This window comes from Equus asinus, chromosome 6 (assembly GCF_041296235.1).
Source record: "Equus asinus isolate D_3611 breed Donkey chromosome 6, EquAss-T2T_v2, whole genome shotgun sequence".
Taxonomy (NCBI): Eukaryota; Metazoa; Chordata; class Mammalia; order Perissodactyla; family Equidae; genus Equus; species Equus asinus.
In genome coordinates, this window is record NC_091795.1 from 43828570 (window position 1) to 43855917 (window position 27348).

At 43.0% G+C, this 27348-nt stretch overlaps 1 protein-coding gene across 4 annotated transcripts in view; it reads right to left on the reverse strand.

Annotated features, from left to right (window-relative positions):
* Window positions 1-27348, reverse strand: part of ANXA4 (annexin A4) — a 63883-nt gene that overhangs the window by 14889 nt on the left and 21646 nt on the right. For all 4 annotated transcript variants that reach the window (XM_014836707.3, XM_070511988.1, XM_070511989.1 and 1 more), the window contains 7 exons: window positions 21869-21923; window positions 14377-14464; window positions 10687-10781; window positions 8042-8155; window positions 7101-7191; window positions 5508-5587; window positions 3603-3659 (listed from right to left, as the gene is read on the reverse strand). In XM_014836707.3, the coding sequence (XP_014692193.1) occupies window positions 3603-3659; window positions 5508-5587; window positions 7101-7191; window positions 8042-8155; window positions 10687-10781; window positions 14377-14464; window positions 21869-21877 (534 nt within the window). In that variant the 5' untranslated portion in view covers window positions 21878-21923. The remainder of the gene's footprint in view (window positions 1-3602; window positions 3660-5507; window positions 5588-7100; window positions 7192-8041; window positions 8156-10686; window positions 10782-14376; window positions 14465-21868; window positions 21924-27348) is intronic.

Genomic DNA, 27348 nt, shown 5'->3' on the forward strand with positions numbered 1-27348 from the left:
GTGGTATTGTTTGCTAAAACAACTCATGTATATATATATATATATATATTTGTTTTTCCTCAAAGATTGGCATCTGAGCTAAACTGTTGCCAATCTTCTTCTTTTTTTCCTGCTTTTTCTCCCCAAATCCCCCCAGTACATAGTTGTATATTTTAGTTGTGGGTCCTTCTAGTTCTGGCATTGTATGTTTTTTAATGTAGCCAAACTACCAATCATTTTTCTTTATGGTTTCACGCTTTTGCGTCATGCATACAAAATCCTTTCCCAGCTCCGGATTAGAAAAATATTTAACTATTCTTTATTACAATAACTTTCTGACTTCATTTATTTACATTAAGATTTCAGTCTATTTGGAACCCATTATTATGTGAGAGGAAAGTAGGGATCTAACTTTATTCTCTCCCAAATGGTTGGCAGTTGTCCCAACTCCACTGAGTAAGTAATCTGTGTTTTACTGATTTGAAATGCTACCTGTGTATTCTGACACAGGCTTGGTCCTGCTCTCAGACTGTCCAATCATTCCATTGATTTCTCTCTATTCTTATACCAGGACCACAGGCTTTAACTTATTTTTACCTTTATTTTATATTTAAACATAGATCAAGGCTGTCAAGATTCTAATCTCCATCATCTTTCCTCTATATTCCTCCTCTTCTCTGATCGCTTTGTCCTTTTCTTCCGAACTCTGGAGATTTTTTTCAGCATCGCTTTCCACAACAATGATTCTGTTTTTGGCAATGTCATTTCTGATCATTCTTGCTTCTAATAAACGTTAAAATTGTTTTTTCTTGTTTCATCTAAGAAATTTCTCCTCCATTTATCTAGCTCCCTTTTTTGTCTCTGCTTACCTTCCATCCAGCTCCATTTTCATCTCTGTTATTTTCTCATTGCATTTTTTTTTTAGTTCTTGTTTAATTAAAATCCATTTCTCTCTCATCTATTTAGGGTCCAAAGCACTCTGAAACCTGTCTCTTGTGGTATGGCCATGTTTGCCTCCCCTGTGCCTCAGTTTGTTCAGAGGCCACATCGTGTTTGAGTTGAGGATTTGTTGATTTTCATGCTCATTCATCCTTAAATGAGGGGCAGTGTTTCCAGATCTGTTTGTTCCCCAGAACAAGGTGAGTGCGTTCTTCTTGCAGCTCCTCACTTTTCATTTGGACGAATTTCAAGCAGGAGCGCTTGTTGCTAGTGCACTCGGGGCAGCTGAGAGCAAGTCTTCTCTGAGGAGTTGCCTCCTGTTTGCATGAAGCCGCTGTGCCTGCTTCCCTGGGAGGGGGTGGGGGGACCGGGTGCTGAGCCTCTTTTCTGGGGCAGGAATGGCCCTCCCGCCTCCTTGGCCCAGGTTTGCTGCCCATCTGGCATTTTAATGGTCCTCCTCCACAGTTTCCAGTATTGATGCAGATTTTTCCCTATTTTTATATTTCCTGCTTTGTTTGTCTTTCAGAAGAAGGGAATCAAATACGTGTCATCGTCCAGCAAAAGTTCCAAAGGGTATTTTTCATGTAGTTTTAATATATCATGAATTTCTTTTTAAAGTAGGAATTCTGATCACCTATTATTTCCTTTAGTGCAAGTTATATTCCAAGAATAGATAAAATTTGACTTGTTAGATAATAGCCTCTCTATATTTTAAAATTTCTACCTTTTATGAGAAATTAGTCCCTAATTCCACCTGCTCTGATCATTCTTATCTCAAACTCATTTACTTTCCTACATTGAAATCCAGCTATCATACCCAAAGTTTGCGAATACTCCCTTGCTGCTGGTGCAAATTAAAGAGCAAAGATGGACCAGCTTTTCCTACTGTCTGATCCTGGAAAAGCTGAAATCTTGGCTGGAGTTGTTCTTAAATTCCTCGCCTCTTGGTAAGACTTGGAGGATCCAGAGACACTCTATTCTGAGTTCTGTTCCCTCTGTCCACCTTCCCAAGCCCAAAGTTGTTTGGAAGCACCTTTTCACCTGGTCACCTCCAAAGAGAACTGTGCTCCTTGAAGAGCCCAAAAATATTTGTTTGTTGAATTGCATGCTTTAAAAAAATCAGGCTGGGGCTGGCCCGGTGGCGCAGCGGTTAAGTGCACACGTTCTGCTTTGGTGGCCCGGGGTTCGCCAGTTTGGATCCCAGGTGTGGACATGGCACCACTTGGAAAGCCATGCTGTGGTAGGTGTCCCACATATAAAGTGGAGGAAGATGGGCACGGATGTTAGCTCAGGGCCAGTCTTCCTCAGCAAAAAGAGGAGGAGTGGCAGCAGGCCAGTCTTCCTCAGCAAAAAGAGGAGGAGTGGAAGCAGTTAGCTTAGGGCTAATCTTCCTCAAAAAAAAAAAAGTTAAAAAAAAAAGCTGAAAAATAAAAATCAGGCAGACCTGGATTCACAGGGCCCAATTCCACCAATATGTGATCTTGGACAAGTTATTTAAATCTATGCATCAGTTTCCTAATCTATAAAACAGAAGTAATAATATCTACTTAGCAGATTTGTTGTAAGGAAAAAATGTAAAGTAGTTAACACAATGCCTGGCACCTAGTAAACCCACCAAAAATTGACAGTGGATATAGTGTTTCAGGAATAAATTGCTCACTAACCCTTCATTTCATTTGGGATTCCCCTGGGCTATTAGGTTCCTTCCAGCCTGCCCAAAAATGCTCTCCTTGAGGTAACTGAAATTCACATAAGCATCCAAGAGTTCCAGTATTTTCAATACCTTCTCCCTCCTCCAAGCTTCTGGATTAAAGGCAATTTCCTGTATCTCCTGTAGGGCATGGGCCACCCCGAGTCCTCAGAACTCTTATGAGAGCAACAGGTTCTCTCCTGCAGAATCCAGAGTGGCTCATACTTCACATACCGAGTGGGACCAGTCCTTCTCTATGGTTGTATATTGGTTAAGAGCACAGGGTCTACATCCAAGCTGCCTGGGTTCAAATCCCAATTCTGCCATCTATTATCTGTGTACTTGAGCAAAGAACTTGACTTCTCTGGCCTCAATTTTCTTGTCCATAAAACAGCGATAGCAATACTTACTTCATACAGTTACTGCAAGGACTCAACAGCTTACTTCATACAAGGAGCTTAGAAGAATGTTTGGTAACTGGTAAGAACCCACTTTTTATTATTATTAGTGTTATCTGGCTACTGTAACTAGGACAGGGCAACCATCAGTGGGCTGGGTACCAGGGAAGCAACCCCTTCTTGGGGTTGGGTATGAATTTTACCCAACAGGTTACACACTGTGCCAAGCTGTTTTACACAGGTCTTATCAAATGTTCTCTTTGGGAAGTAAAAATGCAAAATAAACCAAGCAAAGGCAGGTCCCTTCACCTCCAAGTAGTTTAGAAGATGCTCCGTGGTTCTCTGGGGTGGCTACACCATGGTCCCAATGTCAAGAAATCTGGAATCCAAGGGTCTTTACATAATGATGTCCTGTGCCACCCCCAGCCCTAAGTAGATCTGCAAGGAACTTCTTCTATTGAAGGTTACCTGTAGGAATCTTTTTTTCATAACATATCCCAGCCTGGCCAATTATACACTGAAATATAAGAGGGTGTCCTCCAACCAAGGCCTGTCTTACTGGCAAAAGAGAGGAAAGAAGCTGCAGTTCCACTAACCTGGGCATCCTGTCTCACGAGAGCATCATCCAGGTAATTTCCTTCATCCCTGCCACCCTGAGGACGAGAAAAACAAACCAAAGAAAATAAGAGAGTATCTACCAAGACTGGGGGGTGCTGTTAAGACAGAATGTCTGGGAACCTAAGCACATGGTCATTAGACAGAATGCCACTAGTGGTCACTCTTCCAGCCTAGGAAGAGAGAACAGACGTCCTTTGAATGAGCTTGCATTATCTGTGGCTCTGATCTGTGCCTAGAGAACACCACCAACCAAAGGGCGAGCCCCAGTGTGGCTCCCTAATGTTGCGTGGGTGTCTCTGCCAGCAGAAGGAGAACAGATGCTCTCTGTTGACCACTCCCTCCACGACTGCCTCCTCTCCTTTCCCACCTCCCCCACTCCGGTGTCTCCCCAGCTGACTCATGCCTTCCAAACTGGCAAATCTACACTGATCATTTATGCCAAATAGGGGCTGGGAAAGGAGAATCAAGAGAATCTGGACCAGCAGTGGGGCTTGAGGAGCACATGAAAATGCCCCCACCCCTCACCAACACCAGCTCACAGGAGAGCAGGGTTGAAGGCTTGGAGGAATGCTAAAGAGTGACAAAATAAGCTACTCTGGTTTGTTAGGCTATTCTTATTGCTGTCTCAATATTCTATGGTCTCAGCTTGGCTCAGCAGACTGGTAAATGTGGGAGGAAAAGAGAAAATGGGTAGGAAATAAGAAAAGCAGGCCGGCATTGTTAAACAAATCTCAGAGTGAGGTGGGAGTTGGAGATGATTTCCGGGGTTCTGCTTTGGTTGTTGGAAGAACAGCACCAAGATGAACAGAAACAGGCAAGTCCGGAAGATGAGCTGGTTTGGAGGGAAAATGAGTTCAGGTTTAGTTTAGGAGGACTGATTTGAGTTGATGGTAGAATGTCCATAAGGAATCATCTAAAAGCAGTGAGAAATGAGTCTCACGTTCAGGAAGGAGGTCAGGGATAAAGATAAAATTGGGAAGTCATGTGAAATATCTCGTGTATCCATCTTCTCTTTTCTGGCACCCTGCTCCAACAGTAGCCCAGTCCTCCTTTATTTCTCATCTAGAATATTGCGGTAACTTCCTACCTGGTCTCCCAGCCTCCAGTTCAACTCATCTTACACATCACTATTACATCACTCTTCTGAAAACGCAGTTCCAATCACACCACTCTACCACTCCAAAACCTTCAGTGGCTCCCTACTGCTCTCCAAAGAAAGGGCAAACTCATTCCCATACAGAATCCCAGTTCATCCTTCCACCTTGCTCCTAAAATTACCAGCCCAACTGCTCAGCCAGTTGTTCCCCGAATATATCTGTGTCCTGTCTCGTTGGCCCTTTCTTGCTGTTCTTCCTGCCTGGAATATACCCACCCACACCTCTGCCTCTTGAAATCCTAGCAAACCCTCCACACTCTGAAGTAGCACCTCTGTCATGAAGCCTTTCCTTTGTTTCTGCAACCAAACTCGCTTCTTGAATCTTCCTTTTACTCTGTGCCTCCCCCTTGGTACTTAACTTTTCATGCCTTTATTATAGCAACTGTGTACCTGATATACTACTTATGACAATATAAACTCTTAAAGCCGTGGAACTGCCTCTTAATCATCTTCCTAATTTTCAGTGTGCCTGGCATGTATTAGGTACTTGTAACTATAAATTAGAACTAACTAAATAAGTAAAATTAGAATAAATGGGCATCCATGACTGGCCAGAGACTGTAAAGCAGAGAAGATAAAACAACAGAGAGTCCCAAGAAAAACACCTGGGGAACGTTCACATTTGGGAGGTTGAAAGGATGAGAAAGCCTGGAAAAGGGGATACAGAGTAAGAGTCTCAATAAAACACAACCCCCACCAAAAGCAGCCACCAGAGGGAACCACTCACAGCGGACAGAGACACGAGCACGCGCTGGAACATGAAAGACGTGTCAGAGCGAATGTCATCTTCAAGGCTCCGCCCGTATTCTAGCAAGAGAGTAAAATTAGCAACATCAGGACAGAGTCCTGCCCAACACTGTGTCACACTCCGGAGCCTTCTGTCCTCTCCAGGACCAACCTGTTTACTGACGCAGCTACTCATGAGGTTTTTCACCCCACGATTTTTCAAAAACTAAACTCTGATAAAACAGTGAAGATAAGCTTAGCTTGTCATTACAGTGGAAATGAGATGTTCCTGTCCCTTAAAACGGGAGGTCGAGACAGCTGGGGTGTAATCCTCACTCTCCGGTCCCTACTGTCCAGGGGTCTGTCCTGAACGTGCTTTTCGGGGACACAGAGAACAGTAACTGTTGATCGGCGTGCAGAAAGGCAAAGGGAGCCGAGTTTCCGAACCAGTGGTGGGGACAAGCAGGGGGCTGTCAGGCTCAAATTCTAGCATGTGCCTTCCCTGCCATGTCACTAGCTGGAGAGCATCCCCAGAGAAGCTCCAACCCTTCACAGTCCTCGGGGAGAAGACCTGCCCTCAGCAGACATGCAGATCCCGGTGCCAGAACCACATTCTCCAGGTTTAGAATCTCCGGCTCTGGACACTTACCAAAAACCTCTTACTGTTTTGTTCTCTTTCTCCCAAAGTACTACATGTTTACTACAGAAAACTTAGGAAAAAACAAATAAGTAAAATGAAGCGGGGGGGAAACCACATCATAATCTAATCACCCCAAAATAATAATCATTGATAACATTTTGGTGAATATCCTTCCTCATTTTTCCCCACATACACATATTATTTTTCTTTCCTAAAAAAAATGGGATCATAGCATACTTTTTATAATTTGTCTTTTTTCACTCATCCATATACCATATCATGTAATGTAATTTAATATTATCTGTCAGTATACATTTTGATGACTACATAATAGTCTGTTGTGTGTGTATCATATTTTATTTAGCCAATCTGCTACTGTTGGACATTTTTAGCTACTATAAACAATGCCAAACAAACACTGCAGGATCTAAATCTTTGTGCACTTTTTTATTATATTCTTAGGGGAAAAAAGGTATGCATCTTTTAAAGGCTCTTCATATGTATTGTCCTCTGGAGATTTGTAAGAAGCAAGTAAACGGCTAGCATTCTGAGAAGGCTGGAGGACATACAGTCCAATCTGGATGTAAGAAGTTGGGCCAGACGGCCCCTCCAGGCCATTCCTTGGAACAAGAGAATTCACTGGTGCCACCCTTTTTGAACAAGCATATTTGATTCTCTGCTTGATAATAAGGAACAATTTTCCAGCCTTCAGAAGATTAGAACACTGCACTGGGTAGCCTAAGCAGAGTGGCATCTTCACCTGAGAAGTTTTGAGAAGCCAACAGACAGTCTTTGCCTAGACGGGGATCTGCCTGAAAGCAGAGCTTGGAACTGAGGATGCCTCATGGTCAGTGTTTCTATGAACAGGGTCTAATCAGTGGGTAACGACCTGCTGCTAGTTTACTTCTCAAATCCCAGCAAAACCTCAGCCAGGCCACTGAGGATGCTACATACCAAGCTGGTAGGTCTGGTTTATGCGCCGGATCTCCTCCGGTGACCGAGAGGCCAGGATCTCAATCAGGCAGCCCTCATCCGTGCCAGCTCCCTAAACACGAAACCCAGAGGAAGAGGGTGTTATGAGCCAGTTTACAAAGTTGAGTGCCAGACACAGAAGGAATGCAGCCAGGAATCTGTAGAGAATAAAGACAACCCTCGGGGCTCTAGCAACAGGATTTGCTAATTTTTAACTGTCCTGCTCAAATTCCAATGTGTTTACCATAATCATTATTAGTAACAACAAACATTCATGGGCTCTTTCTACTGATAGTTAAGGTGCCAGGTTAGGGACAGTTTCTGCCCTCTGGGGACTTAATCTTTCCTGGACGTCCCTGTACTTTTCCCTTGAAGGGCAGAATCTTCTGGCAAAGACTCTTTGCTTACCCAGAGCCTAGCCCAGAACCTTCCATGAGGCTGAGTATTTATTGACACGGTTGAGGAGGGTAATTGTGTTTGAATTTCATACTTGGTCATTAAAAATTGGCAGACCTTGGGTGAGGGCACAGTGGATCCAGCATCTAGGGAGGCAGACAACCTTTTCCGCCAGTTCTGAGCCCACAGCAGCCCAGAGGCCACCAACGTGTCAGTCATAAAGTTTCCTACCTCAAAAGTACTAACACGACAAGAAAGTTTCTGGAACTGCACCAAAAGCACAACTATAATCATTCCCCCTGGAGCCATAGGAAAGAACAAATGCTTCCATAACTCTTGGAAAACAATTTTAAAATTACAATTGCTATAATGCAATGTCACGTTTTCAAGTTGTCACAAATGAAGGAAAATCTTTCTCCTGTACCTCATCCTCCCCACTCTCAGAAGGCCATTATCACAGTTTCTTGAGAAAGCTCCCCAGCGTTTGCACTAACGGCACAGACAGCACGCGAGGAGGGGGCACAAACCTTCATGGCCCTTCGCAGCTCCTGCACGTCGTACAGCACGGTGGGCGTCATCATCCCCAAGATCACCCGCTCGAAGTTGCCACTCAGTTCTGACTTCAAGTCGTCTATCAGGTCCTACAATGCAAGAAAGCGGTTCTGCTTAACTGCTCCATGTAGTAACTGAAACAAGCCGCTCTCAGCGTGTGGTCCAGGGACGCCTGGGGTCTCCAAGACCCTTTCAGGGGGCCCACAAAGTTGAACTATCTTCATAATAACACTAAGACGTTATTTGCCTTTACGCTGTCATTCTCTCACAATTGTACAACGGAGTTTTCCAAAGGCTACTTGACACACGTACAATTATGTTAAAAGGCTATTAAAATAGTCCTCTCTTTTCCAACTACATATCTATAGGAGACTAGCTTTTCTTCATATACCTCAACCAAAACCACACATCACAACAAACTGAATGCAGAAGCAGATATGAGAATCCAACCATCTTCCATTACGCCAGATGTTAAGAGATTTGCAAAATGTAAAAGAGTGCCAATCTTCCCACTAAATTTTTTTTTTTGGACTATGTACCTGTTTTTCATAAAAATGTTATTTATATTAACATGTAATATGTTTATTGTTTTTTAAATAAGTTAACAAATACATATTTTTAAATGTCTTCAATTTTAATTTCTAATATGGTAAATATCAACAGATATAATCCATAAAAACAAAAAAGTCTTCAGTAATTTAAGAGTGTCCTGAGATCAAAAATTTAGTAGACACTGAGTTAAATGTATTTGCTCACTTAACAATATATCTTGAATATATTCCAAATCAATATTCATCTATGACATTTTTAATAGCTGTTACAATTTCTATATGTAGATGCAATAACATTTTAACCAGTCCCCTGTGTCTGGTTTTTCTCTACTGTTAAATTACACATGCGTTTAGTTGTATCTTTGCAATCATTCATGATTATTTCTTTTTTTTGAGAAAGATTAGCACTGAGCTAACATCTGCTGCCAATCCTCCTCATTTTTGCTGAGGAAGCCTGGCCCTGAGCTAATATCCATGCTCATCTTCCTCTACTTTATATGTGGGATGCCTGCCACGGCGTGGCTTGATGAGCAGTGCATAGATCCGCACCCAGGATCTGAACCAGCGAACCCCGGGCTGCTGAAGCAGAATGTGTGAACTTAACCTCCATGCCACGGGGCTGGCCCCTCATGATTATTTCTTAAGGCTCACTTCCTAAAAAGAAATGTACTTATTTGGACAAAGGACAAAATACTAAAGACATTTATTCACATTTCCTCCTAGAACAGGTCAGAGAATTTAAGAACCTGCTTAAGATCAACCAACTAATAAGGGGCTAAATTGCTATTCAAGTCCAGATCTCTGATTCCCACAAACCTGATTCCATAACACTGTATTTCAACCTATTGTGTATATTTTTATGTTATGTCCAGACATAGTGAATGAATGAATGAATGAATGACTAATAAATTAGTGCTCAGTCAATCCGTTAATGTTGCTCATCTTAACAAACTGCCACCAGACTAGCTTAGTTCTGAAGCTGAATAATCAACCCGAATGTGTGTGGCAACACCCTTTAGGTCTCTAGTTCACACATCATACGCACGTTCATGCCTATTTCTGCTCAATAAATTTCTTTGGGGATGGAGAAGAGTTTACAACGCACAGAAGATAGTACAAGCAATCTGATCAGAAGAATCCTGTTCCCGACCGGGGGGGCCCAGCCAAGGTGCACATCAGACGCCCTAGGCCATAGCGGAGCAGCCCTGTCCCACGCAGCAGTTTAGTGCTGTCCTTGAGAAGCAGTGGCCGTCTGACTGGCTGTAAAGTATCTCGAGGATAGAAACACGTCATGGAGTTACTGTACTCTGAGAACTGGAGGCTCTTATTGATAATGTTTCCTCAATAAAAAGATTCTTGCTAATCAGAGATAGGTTTTCAGTGCTGTGGAAAGATGGGGTGGAATGACTCTGGCAAGTGAGTCATTGAAAATGAGACTAAGAGAGGGTTCCTGAGGGATGTGGGATTCAGACTCAAAGAGGAAAACATGGTGAGTGAACAACCTCTGAATGCATGAGCTACTAAAATACACAGACATACACACATAAAGCCCCATTCTAGAATTTAAGGGGGTGTCCCTCAATTGCAGATCATCAAAGGAACGAATATATGCTACAAATGGGTTTATGTGGAAGAGCCTACTTAAAACAAACTGAATTTAAATATTTCAGTCAGTTTGGAGGGTCTTCATCCACGGTGGCCTAAAAGAAGCCATCGGCTCAGGGAAGCCACACTGGAAGCTCAGCCCTGCCCGGTGCTCAAAAGGGTGGTGGTTGAGTCCATTCAACAACCAAGTCCCTGAGAAGACTTGAGTGGGAAGAGACTAAGCTTGGCCTGAGCTCCATGAATCAAGAGCTCCCCGACATCACTTCTGGCTAAGGATAGTGGAGGAAACACGTGTTGAAATTGTCTTCTTTTTTTTTTTTTTTCAAGAGCATCCTTACACATGGCAAGGGGTCCATCTTTTAAAAACACAGGGCTACTTCAGGAACCTAGATCGGGAAGTAGCCCTGCTTCCTTGATGCCTGACAGGTCCCTCGTCAACACGGAGATGGAGAGACTGTGCCTACCTTGCCAATGGTGCTCTTGTAGGCTGTCCTGATTTCCTGGCGCTGGGCGGTGTTGCGGTAGGCGAGGACACTGATTATGGCATCTTCATCCGTGCCTGGGAGTGGAGCAGAGACAGTGAGTGAATGTGATTTGAGAGGGATGAGAAAATGGGTTCCTCTGCAGACACTGGAGTAACCCAAACACACGCAGAGAGCTTTCTAAGAAAAGAGGTCCTTGTTCAGAGGGTTTGTCTATTGTGGGGGTAACAGACACTAGATTTGAGTCTTAGCCTCTCCTTTAATTAGCTGTTTGCCACTGAACAAAATAGTTAACATCTCCAGGCATTAGTTTCCTTATCTATAAATGGGAGTAATCATAGTACTTCCCTTAAGTGAGTTACTCAGCACAATGCGCAGCACTTACTAAATACTCAGTAAGTGTTGACTGGGATCATGCTTCTTCCCCTCCTCTGGAAGTCTTATAATGTCTTTTGGATCTCCTGTATCTATCTTCCATGTTCTTGCCTTTTCTCTCTTTTTTTTTATCCCTTTATCATTTCCTCCAAGCTTTGAAACAATTCAAACTCGTCTTTTAATTCACTGATTTGGCACTTTGCAGGGTTTAAATTGGCTGTTCACTGCATTCACTGAGTTTTAAGATCTGTAATTGTGTTTTTCATCTCCAAGCTATGTTTCCTGATCTCAGATGATTCCCTTTTTATAACTCCCAACAAATTCCCATGATGCGATATCCTATCAAAGCTTTATAATATGAATTACAAATTAAAAATGTCCTAAGTTTTGTTTGCCTGTTTCTTGCAGCAACTTTTATAGGGGGACTTTATTCTGATTTTTCAAATTGGTCCCTCGTCTTAGTAACAGCTGGATGTTCATGCATGTTTGGTGAGTTTCCTGTTCCTTCATTGTTTATACTATATGGGGGCGTTGTGATGGGTTACAGAAGGGATTCTACTTAAATATTTCAGGGAGAAAAAAAATATAGATTCATCACAGTTATTCTTTCCAAGATTAGAGATCCAGAAAAATGTGAGGTGTAGGGAGGAAGCTACAGAACTTTAAGTTTATATATCTTAGGGACCTACTTTCAGGTCTCTTAAAAAAAAAACAGAGGGTAAAAGACACAACCTTCAGAGCTCTCAGCTGTGGGGAGAAGGCTCATCACCTTTTGTTCACCCAGTTTCTGTGAAAGGGCACCACCCCTCTTCCAGTCAGTCAAGTATGAACCCTCAAAACAGCTCTGATGTTTTTCACTTTCTGTCTTCCTCCACATTCAAATTTCCTGCCAAGTTATGCAAAATCTAGCTCTACAATCTTTTTTGCATCCATCTCCTCTTTTTGATTCCTACCACTACCACTCCAGTTCAGGATTTGGGGGTCTCTTCCTAGACAACTGTAAAGTTGGCTAACTAGTAATCTTACCTCCTATTTGGTCTTTCCAAAGTCTTGCCAGATTCATTTTCCTAAAATGTATTCCTCCCCTGCTCGGGAATACACAATGGCTCCCTGGTCTGCTGGATTTACTACAGGTGCTGCAGTCTGCCATCCTAGACTCTCCATGAGATCCCATTCACTATCATAAATACCCACATAAAAAGATACCAGGCAGCCAGATCCACCGACTCAGCTCTTGAATAACTATACTTGACCCAACTGTACTGCACTCCTTTCTCCTGACCTCCTTCATTGTCAGTCTATTGGTTTATATGTCTCCCTAACCTCATCCATTTAGTGTTATTATTCTGGCATCTGTTGTCCCCCAGCCAATGCCTTTGGACCATGCCCCCATGTCTGTGATTCTCCAGGTGGCCTTCTCAGTAACACTTCCAGGCCCTCTCTTTGCTATCTGTCTTCTCAGAAAGCTCCCAACCAGCCTACTCCTGCTTTGCAAGTACCTCCTGCTACAATCCACCTTTCCATGTATTCACTGTGACTGCCCTGGGCCTCAGGTAGAGTAGGAAATGGGATGCTCACACTCATCCCACACCTCTGCTCATGTTATTCCATTCACCTGAAACACCTTCTCTTTTATCTCTATTTACTGAAACTCACCTCATCTCCCAAGGCCTATCTCAAATTCTACATTCTTCAAGGAGTTCTGCCTGATGCCCCCATTTGAAATGTGATCTCCTCTGTGAACCCTAATGGGGTCTTATTTGTGCCCCTCCTATCTCTATCATATTATGAACTGATCATAGTTATTTCTGTACACGCCTTAGCCACCTAGCACCCATGGACTATTTGACCACAAGGACTAGGTTTTATAATCCTTGTCTCCTTTGCATTGGCCCACACACAGGCACTGAAAAGGCTTGGTTGTGTCGAATGTCTCCTAACTCTTATTTTGAAAATTCTGAATGCCATGTGGTCCACGTTCTGAAAGATGGTGTTTTTGCTTTATAGTAAAGAATTAGGATAACCTGAAAACAGGGTGGGCCAAGTACATTTTCCATTTTATTTGTGAAAAAGGGAAGATGAGGAGAAGGACACGTAGATTCAGAACAATGTTCTGTGCAGAGGTAGGCAGCAGGGCAGCACAGTGACTTAACCCCAGCTCTGGAGTCAGACTGCCTAGAATTGCCTAGAATCCCGACTCTAACACTTACTAGTTCTGAGACCTTGGGCAAGTTAGCTAATCTCCCTAAACCGCAACTTTCTCATCAGTAAAACAAGCTGCTGTCAGGATTAAAACAATCCACGTGGAGAATTATGCCCAATCCATAGAAGAGCTTAACAAACATCCACTATTATTTTTATTGCTGTTGCTGCTGTTAGTAGCATGGGGGCTAAGTAAAGTGAACCGTTTTTGGGTTAAAAAACTAGGAAATAAAGCCTCATGGTCAAGTGTTTTTATCCAAATCTCAAGCAGATTCTAAATAGCAGCTACAAACCAGAGGGCGCTTCTCTGGCCAAATGTCCACCCAGGCAAGGGGCTAGGCCAGGGCAGCCTGAAGCGCACCCCGCATGGCTGTGCCCACCCAGAATGAGGCCTTTGCCCTCGGGGAGCCAGCTGGAGGGTAGAGCACTGGAAGACAAGTGCTCTGGTCCTGTACACACAGCCTTCTCACATGAAATCCCACACGCTGCCTGTCAGGACCTCCCCACTATGCCCATCACAGCAGCAACAGGCAGAGGGACTCAAGGGAAAGACCATGGACTTAGAGTTGCAGGCCCAACCTCAAGACGGGCTCTGCCAAGCATGACTCATGGCTCAGTTCCGCTTACAACGTGACTTACTACGTTACTTAATTTCTCTGGGTCTCAATTTCACATCTGTAAAGCAAGGCGAAAATCACAACAGTAATAGCTGCTTTCACCAAATCACAGGGTTGTTGCATGTACACACTGAGATAATGTTTGTGAAAGTGCTTTGTAAACCTCATGGCACTACAAACATACAGCACTAATTGGAAAACAAATACATTTCTAAAGTTTTACATATGGATTCAGAATGCTGTAATGCAAAACAGATTTAAATAATTGGGGAACTCCAGAATGAGTGCATTAAATTTACAATTCTGTAGTAAAAGTAGATAATTAATGCCCTCCCACCTAATTTGTCTTGAAAAGCAACTCACTCCCACTGTGTTTTTTGAGAGTGAGACCTGCTCACATTTGCCAGTGGACACAGCACCCTCTGTGTGACTCTGAGACACAACACATGAGAGTGCTCACCTCCAGTAGGACACTTACCGAGCCCTTTCATGGCCTTCCTCAGGGTCTGAGCATCCTCCATGGCGTTGAATCCTGAAGCCGCTTTGACGGTGCCTCCTTTGGCTGCCTAAGCGTACAGAGAAAGGTGTGACTGACAGGCAGCATCTTACTGACAAAGAGATTCTCATTAGCAAACATTTGCTGAGCACCTACCATGGGCCAGACATCCCCATAGGCTGGGGATATAGCAGTGACGATGACAGATAAGGCTCTTGCTCCCATGGAGCTGAGGTTCCAGTTCAGGCGGTGGGGTGGGAGGGCAGACAGTGAACAAGCCAACAAACTAATATTCTAACAAGTGCCTGGCAGTGAGAAGTGCTATGGAGATTGAAAGGTCCTGGAAGGGCTGCTCTGAGTGACATTTAGGCTGAGATCTGACTGACATGAGGCATTGACCATGCAAAGGAGGAGAAAGCATCACAGGCAGAGGAAACAGCTAAGGCAAAGGCCCTGAGGCTGGAACTAGCTTCTATGGGAGGAGAGGGGCAGAGGCCAGAGTGGCTCAAATTGGCAGCAAGGAGGAGAGTGGTAAGATATGTTACACCACCACCTATGAAGTTATCACGTCCCTCAAAAAGGGAAAAACTCAAACCTCAATCCGATCAAGCCTGTGGAGCCAAATACCAATTGACCATAAATCAAGGAGAAAGGAAAATGTTCACTCCCACCACAGGGCTGTAATTGGCAAAATCCAGACTGAGAAACACCACTTGACAAATGGGCTAGGTTCTTCAGCAAAGAAATTGCAAGGGGAATTAGAAAAGAAAGAGATGGAAGGGAACTGTAGCTTAAAAAACATTAAAAAGGCATGTCAATAATTACAATGCATGAACCCTATTTGGACTCTAAATCAAACAAACAGTAAAAAAGATAAGACATTTATGAGACAGTTGGAAATTTGAACCCTGACTTGATATTAGATGACATTGAGGAATCAGTGTTAACATTTTTAGGTGTGCTAATGGTATTGGTTATATACATTTTTTTAATAGCTCTAATCTTATATATAGTTTATAGAGAGCTGATAAGATGTCTGGAATTTGCTTCAAATTACACAGGTGGGGGGAAGTAAGTGGAAATAAAGAAGAAAGAAGATTGACCATGAGTTAATAATTATTGTTAGGAACAATGGGATTCTTTTTAATATTCGGTCTACTTTTGTATGTGTTTACAATTTTCCCTGATAAAAATTTTTTAAAAGGGAAAGAAAATCAGAGAGGTGGGCTGGGGCCAGAACAAGGCAGTCCTCACAAACTGGGTAAATTTATATTTTATTCTAGGTGCAGTGGGAAGCCACCAGCAGGTTTTTAGCAAGGGGATGGGATAGACAATCTGATTTACATGTTAAAAGACCACTCAGGCTGCTGTAGGGAGATGCAGAGGCCAGTTGAGAATCTGGGCCAAGATCCAGGGATATGATGCCTGCCCACCATTTCACCCTTGTGAAACAGTCAAGATGGAAAGAAACAGACTCAGCACATGTTTTGGAGCAAAGGCGACAGAACTTGCTGATGGACTGACGGGGGAGGTGAGGAAAGAAAAGAATCAGGTCTAACTCTAAATCTTTTTCTCTGAGTAGCTGAGCAGAGAGTGGTAGCATTTACCCAGATGGGGACAGCCGGAGGACTGCCAGATTTGGGGTGGCAGTAGGGGTGGGATTTAGAACTTCTGTTTTCAAACGCTGAGTTGTCCATTAAACATCCAAGTGGAGTTGTCAAAAGGACAGTATATTATACAATCTAAGTCTAGAGGTCAAGTCTAGAGTAATAAATTTAGGACACTTCAGCATTTGGATGGTATTGAATGAGATGAAGATAGAGAAGAACAGGGATCCTAGGACAAACCTAGGCCTCTCCAGCAGTATAGGTCCAGAATAGAAGGAGAATCCAGAAAGGATAACCAAGAAGGACCGGTCCTTGAGGTAAAAGGAAAACCAAGAGAGTGTGCAGTCCAGAGGCTGAGGAAGGCGGGAGCGGTTAGTGCCGGCTGAGGCAGGGATAAGAGAAGGACACGGAAGGGATGGTCAGATTTGCCAACATGGAGGGGCCTGGTGATCCTGACAAGAGCTTTCCCAGTGGAATGGAGATGACACAGCCTGACTGAGAGGGCAGAGGGGAGAACGGAAAGTCATGAAGAGGAGACACCAACTCTAGACAACCGAGATGATGACTAGTATCACTGGAAATGATCAACCTGCCTTAAAGTAAGACGTACTCTGATACGGTACCAGGGACAAAAAGTTAGTGACCCTGACCCTCTGCAAAGAAAGATGAAAAATGAAAAACATCAACAAGCAAAACATGGGTTGATGACCAGTAGGAACCATCTCAGTTGGATTAAAACTTAGAGATAATTTACCGATTAATATCAAAGTGCCCTGAATATTTCTAATGTATTTACCAGTTTATTAATATGTGATTTATGTTATATGAGACAGCAAAGAGAAATACATATAACTCAGTATAAAAAAGTAAATAGGGGCTGGCCCAGTGGCACAGCGGTTAAGTGCGCATGTTCCGCTTTGGCGGCCTGGGGTTCGCTGGTTCAGATCCCGGGTGCAGACATGGCACCTCTTGGCGAGCCATGCTGTGGTAGGCATCCCACATATAAAGTAGAGGAAGATGGGCATGGATGTTAGCTCAGGGCCAGTCTTCCTCAGCAAAAGGAGGTGGATTGGCAGCAGTTAGCTCAGGGCTAATCTTCCTCCAAAAAAAAAAAAGTAAATAAATAGATGAAGAAATTCAGTGATGAGACATAAAACATCAAAAATTAAGGTACAGTCACGCAGGTAGGAAGGAAACCAAACTGCAGACCTTAAGGGCCTGTGCAGTTATTAGAGAGAAGCCACAGATTTCTCTGCCTAGAAGCCAAAGCAAGAGAGATTTGTAATCAGTAATGAGGATTGTTGTGTTCATGGGAAGAAAAGAAACCAGTTGCCCAAGAAATGCCCAGACTTTCTTTGTACTGAGTTTAGAGAGATGCAATCTGTGTTAGTGGAGCTCTTCTCGGTTCCCTGATTTAGCAGCAGAGAGTAGAATCAAACTAGCTTTAGTCTTTAATATATCTTCCCGCCTATGTGCTGACACTAAGCGTTACTACAACCCTTCAGCAATTCATGTTTTGATATTCTGAATTCTGTCTTTAAAAACGGCCTAATCAGTCATCAGCAGCACTTTCTAAAATTATTCTGCCTTGTCTCTTTTCCCTTAATTTGTCAGGTGTCTGCCATTGTGGTGTACATTTGATCAGCTGAGGCTGCACAGGGGCAAGGATCTAAGTGATATTCTTGGTGCCCAGATGTCGATGGAGTTCAGACCCATCTGGAAACCATCCTCTGTCTAGAGCTGGTACTTTGTGCTTTTAAGATGCTAAGAGCTCACAGCTGAGGCTAGGAAGAGACAGCCAAGGCTAAACTTGGGGCTGAGGTTACATCAATAGGTCTGTTTCTCCTAACCTTTCTGATAATGCCTCTTTTAGTAGTCATGAGTGGTAAGATGTTATGGTGATGGGAGGGAACAGAACAGGGGGATGACTATGAATTATTACAAAGGGAGAAGGGTTTCATATAAGCTTTGGTTGAAATGTACCCCATAGTCTCGTGCCCATGATTCCGCTAAAATGTACTAATATTCATGGAGACAGTCAGCGCTGTCTCTTCTACATCACTCAAAGAGTCATGAACACTATAAAGGGAATCCTAGTATTGGGGGAATTTCGTCTGTGGGTCTTCATGAGGGAGACATGGCGGCCTATAGTGAGAGGCAGCAAAGCTTAGCGGGAAGGGACACGGCATTGAGTGGGATAGAACTGGGTTTGAATCTTTCTAGCTGGATGGGCTAGGGGAAGTTTTGTTTTTCTCACGTGTGTCGATAATGATATCAACCCACAGGGTTGTTCTAATAATGAAGCAGGATAATATAGCAAAGCACTCAGCACAGAATCCAGTCAACAGTGAACACTAAAACAAAGACTCAAACTTAGCGGCTATCATCATCACCATTATTACTAAATATGATGTCAACAACATCTCCACAGTAGAAATAATAATGAGATTCTTACATCTATTTCTGATAATATCCCTTAACACAAGCCTATGGGGTAACTCCAAAGCAAAATCTAGAATAGGGAGTTTGTACAATGCGATGTAGATAGTGAAAACGATGTAGAATAGATCTGAAGCTCTCTGATGATTTAATTTGATCCAAGGATGTAATATGGGCCATCTAAAGGAATGGAGGATTTTCACACCCTTAGGGCAGTTCTCTAGCCAGTTAGATTTGAGCTCTATGAGCTAGTCCACCTTGGCCTGCACCTCTCAGGCCCACTGTGGCTCACGTCGAGCCCATCCAAAGGCCTCAGGTACCAGAGGGTATGGGCCTCGTCTGCTGAAAGACCAGGCTTTCACCTCCTGGATATGGTCAGCATCCAGCACTTAGTCATTATGCTCTGTATACGTCACAGAGAAAAGCAGAAATCTATAACATTAACTTCCTTGGGCACTGTTATGGACTGAATTGTATTTCCCCCCAAAAAGGCATGTTGAAGCTCTAACCCCCAGTATGCACCTCAGGATGTGACCTTATTTGAAGATAGGGTCATTGTAAATGTAATTAATTGAATTAAAATGAGGTCACACTGGAGCACGGTGAGCCCCGAATCCAATATGACTGCTGTCCTTATAAGAAGACAACATGTGAAGACAGAGACACACAGGGAGAGCACCACACAAGGATGAAGGCAGAGACTGGAGAGAAGCAGCTGCAAGCCAAGGAATGACTAAGATTGCCAGCAAACCACCAGAAGCTAGAAAGAGGCAAGGAAGGAGCCTCCTACAGGTTTCAGAGAGATCACGACCCTACCCACACCTTGGTTGGGTATCTGGCCTCCAGAACTGAGACAACAAATTTCCACTATTTTAAGCCATCCAGTTTGTGGTGTTTTGTTATGGCAGCCCTAGGAAATTAACATAGCACTTTATTCCCCTTTTTCTACTATATATCTATAGTAATAAGCAAATTGGTGATTTGCTGTCAAAATTCCAACATGGCCTAACTCAGCCCTTGGCCCCACCATGAGACAGCTTTGTGAGTCAAATGTTCCACAATGTTTTTTTGGAACTTGAGTATTGAAAAAATTCTGGATGGTATTCAAATACTGCATTCAACTTTAAAGCAAACTGCATTGCTGTGGGACACTACTGTGGGATTAAAATTAATATCTAACAAGACGAATCGATAGGGGGATTTGCAAAGATAGTTAGGTTATCAATTAACATTCTTAGTGACTCTTTTTTTCCAGGAAAAAGATAAGCTCAGGAAATTTGTTCCTGTCAGCCCTAAAGTATCCGTATTGATTAAATTCCAGGGTATAATGCACCACTGTCTGTTCTGGGAAGGCAGGGGATTCCACCCAGCAAGGCTTCTTGTGGCAGCAGACAAAGGAAACAGGGAGGATGTAGGGAAGAATGACAAAAACTAATAGCTAGAAATAGATGTTATATCACAATCCATGAAATGTTATTTGGCTATTAAAATAATCAGGAAGATGAAAAATGTCCAAAAGATTAAAATACAATGGAATACTAATCAGCAATAAAAAGGAGTGGAGGAACAAACTGCTGATACTCACAGCAACATGGATGGATTGCAACAAATATAACGCTCAGCACTGGAAACCAGCAAAAGAGTACAGGCTCTGTGATTCCATTTATAGGATGTTCTGGAATAGGCAAAACTAATCTATGGGGCTAATCAGAACAGTGGTTGCGTTTCTGGTGTGGAATTAGGAGCAGGGTGGGAGCAAGAAGGGGCATGAAGGAACTTCCTGGAGTGATGAAATGTTCTATCTTGATAAAAGAGTACATGCCTTTGTCAAAACTCATCTACCAGCAACCATAAGAGCTGTGCATTTCACTATATGTTAATTAAACCTCTAGAAAAAAAAATTTTTAATACTTGACTACAATGGCTTTTAAAACATGTTTTCCTTTTAGAAATGTATCACACAGTCATTGCAGAGATTTGGAAATTTTTAAAAAAGAAGAATTAAGAAGAAAATTAAAACACCCATAACTCTACCCCTTAATAGAAGTAATTTTAAGATGCTATAAAAAGTAATATAAACATGTTAGCGTAGCAAAGATCAGAGTAAGTATATACCTAACTGTTACTTATGCTCTTATTACTACTATTTAAAAACCATTATACATATGAATAGGGTCTAAAATAAAATGATGGAAAATATTTGGGAACTATAATATTGTGACTATTGTTTGTTTTTCTTTTCCTTTAAAAAGGTCCTTTATCTGTCCAATAAATAACAGTCATGATGGAAAAACAGGTTCTAAGATGAAAGACAAGAGCGACTGAGGTGATTTTGCTCGAGTGGAAGGCACACTAAAGGGTCACTTGGTTACAGTTCTCAGTGTAGGAAGGCTGTGATCTTGTTGAAGACAGAAAGACTGTCCCATTAATTCTGAGTCCCCGAGCCAAGTACCACATCTGGCACAAAGTAGGAGCACCATAAACCTTTCTAAATACATGTTCTCCATGTCCTGGGAGACTCAATCAAGAAGAAATGGATTTTAAATTAAAGCATAAGAGATTCTGAGCAGACGTAAGTAGGACTTTGGCTATCAGGGATGATGAATAAAATTCTAGAATGTCTAATATAAAAAAATGTTAAGAGTATATTACTATTTGTTCAGGACAGTTTACACACACCCATCTTCCTAAAGAAAGGCATCTAGAACGGGTGGGATCCCTAGCTCCTCTCCAGGTATAAGATTCTACTTCCATTACTCTCTCCTGGAAGACCAGGGATCAGCATCACCCGCCCATTCAGAAACCTCATTTGGGTGGGAGACGGAGAGCAGATGGCCAGCCTCAGGGAGAGCCACGTAGGCAGCGCAGAGGCTCAGCTTCCACACCAGCACTGAACTTTATGGAACTCTCAGAGGGATCCAATTCCCTGCCTGTCTCAAAGATCGGATAACCAAGCTCTGAGGAGTCCAGTCGCGGCCAGAAGCAGGAGGCAGATGACAAGCCCACATGGCTAAGAACCACCCTTCTTGATGAGCCTGAAATGATGGGGTTACACCAAAAAGTGAATGGCAGTCATCTCCTGGTGGTAGAATCTGCAGGATTGTTAGTTCTTCCTTTTTATTTGCCTAAATTTTCTACAACGAACATGTGGTGCTTCTGCAGCGAGAAAACTATAACTTGTTTCTGTATTTCAAGATGTTGGAAGAATTCAAAGGAGTCTCTCTTTGAATTAATTTTCAGGGTCAAGTTACTCACCACCTCTGAAAGAAATTAAACTGGTGTTTAAAAAAAAAAACCTGCCTTTTCATTTCCTCCTCCCGCCCCTCTGTTGAGCAAACAAGCCTTTGTATAAGCCAACGGTCCCTAAGTATACATCCTGTACCTGTCTGTGGCTGGTACCAGGTAGGGTGAGGCGCTCCCCTACTTACCATGGCCATGACTCTCTGTCGGGATCAGAGTTCAGCCCGCCTTGAAGAAGCTCCTCTGTGAGAAAAGCAGAGGGGAAATTACTATGGTGAGGGAGTGTCATTAAAATCATTAATCGGGATAACTTGTAGTTTGCATGAACTGAAGCCATAGGGAAATAACACCCAATTTCATCAAAAAGCCAGCTGCTGATTAGCCAAAGATACAAGGGCCAGGTTAATAATTAAAGAGAAACTGTTTGAACGGGCAAGTTTACTACACCAGCAAAAGACGTACCTGCTCTTCTGTCTGGAGATCCGCGTTACAGAAATGATTCCTATTGTGTTGTTAGGGTGAAGTACATATTTGTACTCAAGCCTAACCTAGATTTTGAACTGTATGCTCTAGTGGATCAGAAGAGGTGTCTCTCTGGAGAGAAGAGACAATCCAACTGCATCAGGGAAAAGTACTTCACCCCCTCTTCTATTCTGTGTACATGCGCACGTCTGTGTGTGTGCGTGTGTGATGACAGGTCAGCGGCCCAACCAGCATTAGATTCTTTTCATTTCCCAGTGATCACTTTCACTGCCACCATCTCAGGACTTAGAGGGGCTTCTTCCCTTTAAGCTGCAGCCTTCCACACTCAGCTTTGTCCTTAGTTCTCTTTGGCACTCCCTCCCTCATCAAAAAGACTTGAACCATCACACATTTATTCAGTCATTCAGAATGCAAGCATTGTCTTTACTGTAGACTAGGACCCTTGGGGGGTTCTCATGACATAGAGGCAGGCCTCTGAGGGGCAGGCCCACTGGCTTCCTGTCTCCATATCTAGGTCCTATGGAAAAGGCTCCTTTCCTAAGCATTTAGTTAGATCCTTGATACTCAAACAAGCAGAAGCATGAGCATCACCTGCAAGCTTGTTAAAAATGCAGAATCTCAGGCCTCCCCCAGACCTATTCCCAGACTCTGCATTTTAGCAAGATTCTCCGAATATTTGTCTGAACGGCAGTTTGAGAAGCCCTCACCTAGACAGTTCTACCAAGCAGCACTTTTCAATTATTTCCCCAGAATAACTAAATCCTTCTTAACCCACTTTCCTACTGATTAGGTCATGTCTGGTCACATTCAGTCTTCATCTTCCAGCTTCCCTTATGCTCAGCTCCACTCTTCCTTGTTTCCCATCACTCCTTGCAGACTCGCCTCATATCACACAGAAGGTCAATCCCTTCCTAAGGGGAAATGGTTCTGGGGCACAGCCTGGACAAAGGTGCAGGGGTGGGAACGAGCAGTGGCTTCAGGGACAATGAGGACAGGAGGCTGCTGGAGCAGAGGGCTCATTCCAGGGAAGGCTCAGAGATGAGACTGGAAAAGCAGCTGGGGAACTGATTAGTAAGGGCCTTGAATGCCCAGCTGAGGAGTCTGACATCACACTGTAGGTAAAGCAAAAACAGGGGAAAGTGTTTGGTTCTTCCAGAGAAATGATGTAATAAAAGACACGCTTTAGCAAGTGACTATACCATGGGGTAGATCAGAGTGAGAGATAAGGGCTCAGGAAGGCATAAGATTCCACTACAGGAACAGACAGGCCGAGGCAAATGCCTCGGTAGGGTGTGGCACCTGGAACAGGATATACACAGGGGACCTTTGGAAGGGAGACTTTACTGGATTTAGTGGCTCATGGACTACACGGATTTAATCACCAAACATTCATAAAGCCCCTCTATATTCCAGGCACTGTTCTAGCTGACAGAGATAATACAGTGACTAAGACAAGGAACCTGCCTTCAAGAAGCTCACACTCCACCAGGACAGACAGACGACAAATAAACAAATGAATATATAAGACAACTGCAGATACCAGTAAATGAGAATACAACAGGATAATGGTATAGAATGGGAATCAGTACACTACAGCTCATGGGCCCAATTCTGTTTTTGTACGGTCTACTAGCTAAGAATGGTTTTTACAGATTCAATGGTTGACAAAAAAAACCAAAAGAGTAATATTTCATGACATGTGAACATTACATAAAATTCAAATTTCAGTGTTCATAGGTAAAGACTCATTGGAGCACAGCCACAGCCATTGGTTTACATATCGTCTGTGGCTGCTTTCATGCTACAATGGCAGAACTGGGTAGTTATGACAGAGACTGTGGGGTTCACAAAGCTGAAAATACTTAATATCTAGTCCTTCACAGAAAAAGTTCACTGACCCCTGGTAGGCAGGATGACATGATCAGGTTACTGGAAAGGAGCTGGCCTGGAGAGGGTGATCAGGGAAGTCATCTCCAAGGAGATGACATCCAAGCTAAGACCTGAATGAGAAGGAGGTGGCCATTCACAGTTCTGGAGGAGAACCGTTTCAGGTAGAGGGAGCAGTTAGTGCAAAGGCCCTGAGGCAGGAATAAACTTACTGTGTTTCAGGGATAGACAAAAGCATCAAGAACAAGGGCCAGAGTGACAGGAGATGGGGCTGGAGTGGGCCAGGACCATCTGTGGGGCAGGAAGGGGTGCCTCTTTCTCATTTGCCCAGAATGTGCTAGGGGAAGCCATGAGCAGGGCTGCTTGAGACTTTCATGGGCCTTAGCCACTCCTTCACCTGGAGGCCCTGGCTCACATCATATGAATTATCAAAATGCATCCATATCCCTCATTAAGTATAACTGATATGTGAGTTGGACTGAGTTGCTGCTGATTGGTTGATGACCTGGCATACACAGCTTTTAGGAGCAAGGGCCCGCCCTTTGCTTCCATGTGGTTTTGGAATCAATGACAACCAGTGAGGAGGCAGGGAATGGGGACTCCTCCCCAAGAAGCCAGCCTTTAATATGAACACTTCTGGTCCTTTTTACCACATCAAGAAATAGAAAGACCGCTTGAGCAAAGCCTTCTGGAAATACTGAGAGCCATTATTCAACGAGCTAGAAATATTTTACTACAGGAAAAAAAGGTATCATACTCGAACACGGGGTGCTTTTTAGCCAGACAATTTATTTTGAAACTTGGACAGCACACAGCATAAGTCCATTTATACACAGACAGCTGTTGTATATTTATTATTTACTAGTACCAACTGAGTTTCTAAATAGATTATAGAAATGAATGCAGACAATGGTACTCCGTGTTTCTTTCATTAGATATCGATAATATATGTAAAGTTAATCCACACAAATGCTTCCTAGCACAGCGTCTGGCACTGAGGAAGGTCTCAATTACTCTCGGCAAGGAAGGGGGGAGCGGAAAGGAGGGGAAGAAATCACATACACCCCTCCCCGGACACAGAATGGCTGTAGGCCTCTTCTTAACTGCACAAAATGACCAGCCCCCAAACAATAAAGGCCTTTCTCCCTGAAGCTCCATCTGTAAACGTCCTCCCACCCTTTCCACCGCCCTGCAAAGCCAAGGATTCTTTACAGGAATCCTTTTCTGCCTCTGCTTCCTTGATTCACTCTTTCTCTCTGAAGGCTGGCCTACAATTCCATAATCTGAACAATATCACCAAGTTCCCAATGACTCAGACTTTGTGTTGGTTTTTTAAAAACTCCTTTGCTGCTCACAGGTGGGGAAAATAATTAGCAACTGTGCCTCAGTTTTTACATCTGTAAAATGCAAACACACTCAGGTTTGAGCTTGGCTCCAATGGCCCTAAAAGCATCAGGACTCTTCAAGATGGAAAGGTAAAGACTGAAGGGACCATATGTTAGTGATGTCTGAAAAAATCTAAGGGTTATGCAGTTTGTGGGCGGGAAACTACACTCCTTCATAATATTGGAACTCCACAACTAGAGCCCATGATAGGGCTCCCGACGATCTGAAGACATAGTTTTAGAGCAACTGAAACACAGCTGGGAAGTACACATAAGAGATCTACCCCAGTAGCAGTTACATAAAGGATTAATAAGTTGTAAATAAGTCCGACCTATTTCAGAGAAGATTACATAAATTTGCACACATAATTTATGATGGATTCATAAAGAAAAATTAGGCATGTCAAAAACACATCCCTACTTTAATCTCCATAATATATAAAGAACTCACACAGCTTAACAACAAAAAATCAAACAACCCAATCGAAAAATGGGTAGGGGACATGAACAGACATTTCTCCAAAGAAGATATAAGGATGGCCAATAGACACATGAAAAGATGCTCATCATCACTAATCATCAGGGAAATGCAAATCAAAACTACACTAAGATATCACCTTACACCTGTTAGAATGACAAAAATATCCAAAACCAAGAGTGACAAATGTTGGAGAGGTTGGGGAGAAAAAGGAACCCTCATACACTGTTGGTGGGAATGCAAACTGGTGCAGCCACTATGGAAAACAGTACGGAGATTTCTCAAAAAGTTAAAAATAGAAATACCATATGACCCAGCCATCCCACTACTGGGTATCTATCCTAAGAACCTGAAATCAGCAATTCCAAAAGTCCCATGCACCCCTATGTTCATCGCAGCATTATTTACAATAGCCAAGACATGGAACCAACCTAAGTGCCCAGCAACTGACAATTGGATAAAGAAGATGTGGTATATATATACAATGGAATACTACTCAGCCATAAAAAGGACAAAATCGTCCCATTCACAACAACATGGATAGACCTTGAGGGTATTATGTTAAGTGAAATAAGCCAGATAGAGAAAGATGAACTCTGCATGATTCCACTCATAGGTGGAAGTTAACATATGGACAAAGAGAACTGATCAGTGGTTACCAGGGGAAAGGGGGGTGGCGGGAGGGTACAAAGGGTGAAGGGGTGCACCTACAACATGACTAACAATAACGTACAACTGAAATTTCACAAGGTTGTAAACTATCATAATCTTAATTAAAAAAAACAAAAAACAAACAAAAAAGAACACATCCCTACTTTTTTCCAGTTCGATGTCCAGAAGGATAATTATTTCACTATCCCGCAAATTGTCCTATTGTACCCTGCTAGAAATTGGCAAGCCAGGTGCTGACTCAAGTACAAAGTTTCTTATGTCCCCATAGCAGACTGCAGGTCCGTGGAACAAGGGCCTCTGACTTCAAGCAATATTTCAGTATGCCACACGTGGAGGCAGCAATGCGGTGTATTCCTCCCCGCTCACCCAGAACTTGGAGAGCAGGCAAATTAGATTGTTCTTTGAGCATTAAACTATTAAAATCAGCAAATCACTATCAAAACAAAGATATGTAAACTCATTTCAAAGATAAAGAATGGCTCCTGGGATGAAGCCAGCTTGCTGAAAGGCATTAGCATATTTAAAGAAAAACTGTGACCAGCAATGCAAGTTCCACGCAAAACCCTCAGAGAGGTTACTTCGAAATATTCATCAAAGCCCTGTCCTAAGGAAAGGGTGGGGTGGCCCCAGGATCCAACGGTCCAGGCTCAGATATTTCCCCACTGTGAAGACGAATTTTACCCATCTAAAACCCTCTGTTCTGATTCCATGGTTGCCAGGCAACCTCTGGACTAGAGTGTGGGTTCCCATGTGGATCTGTCTA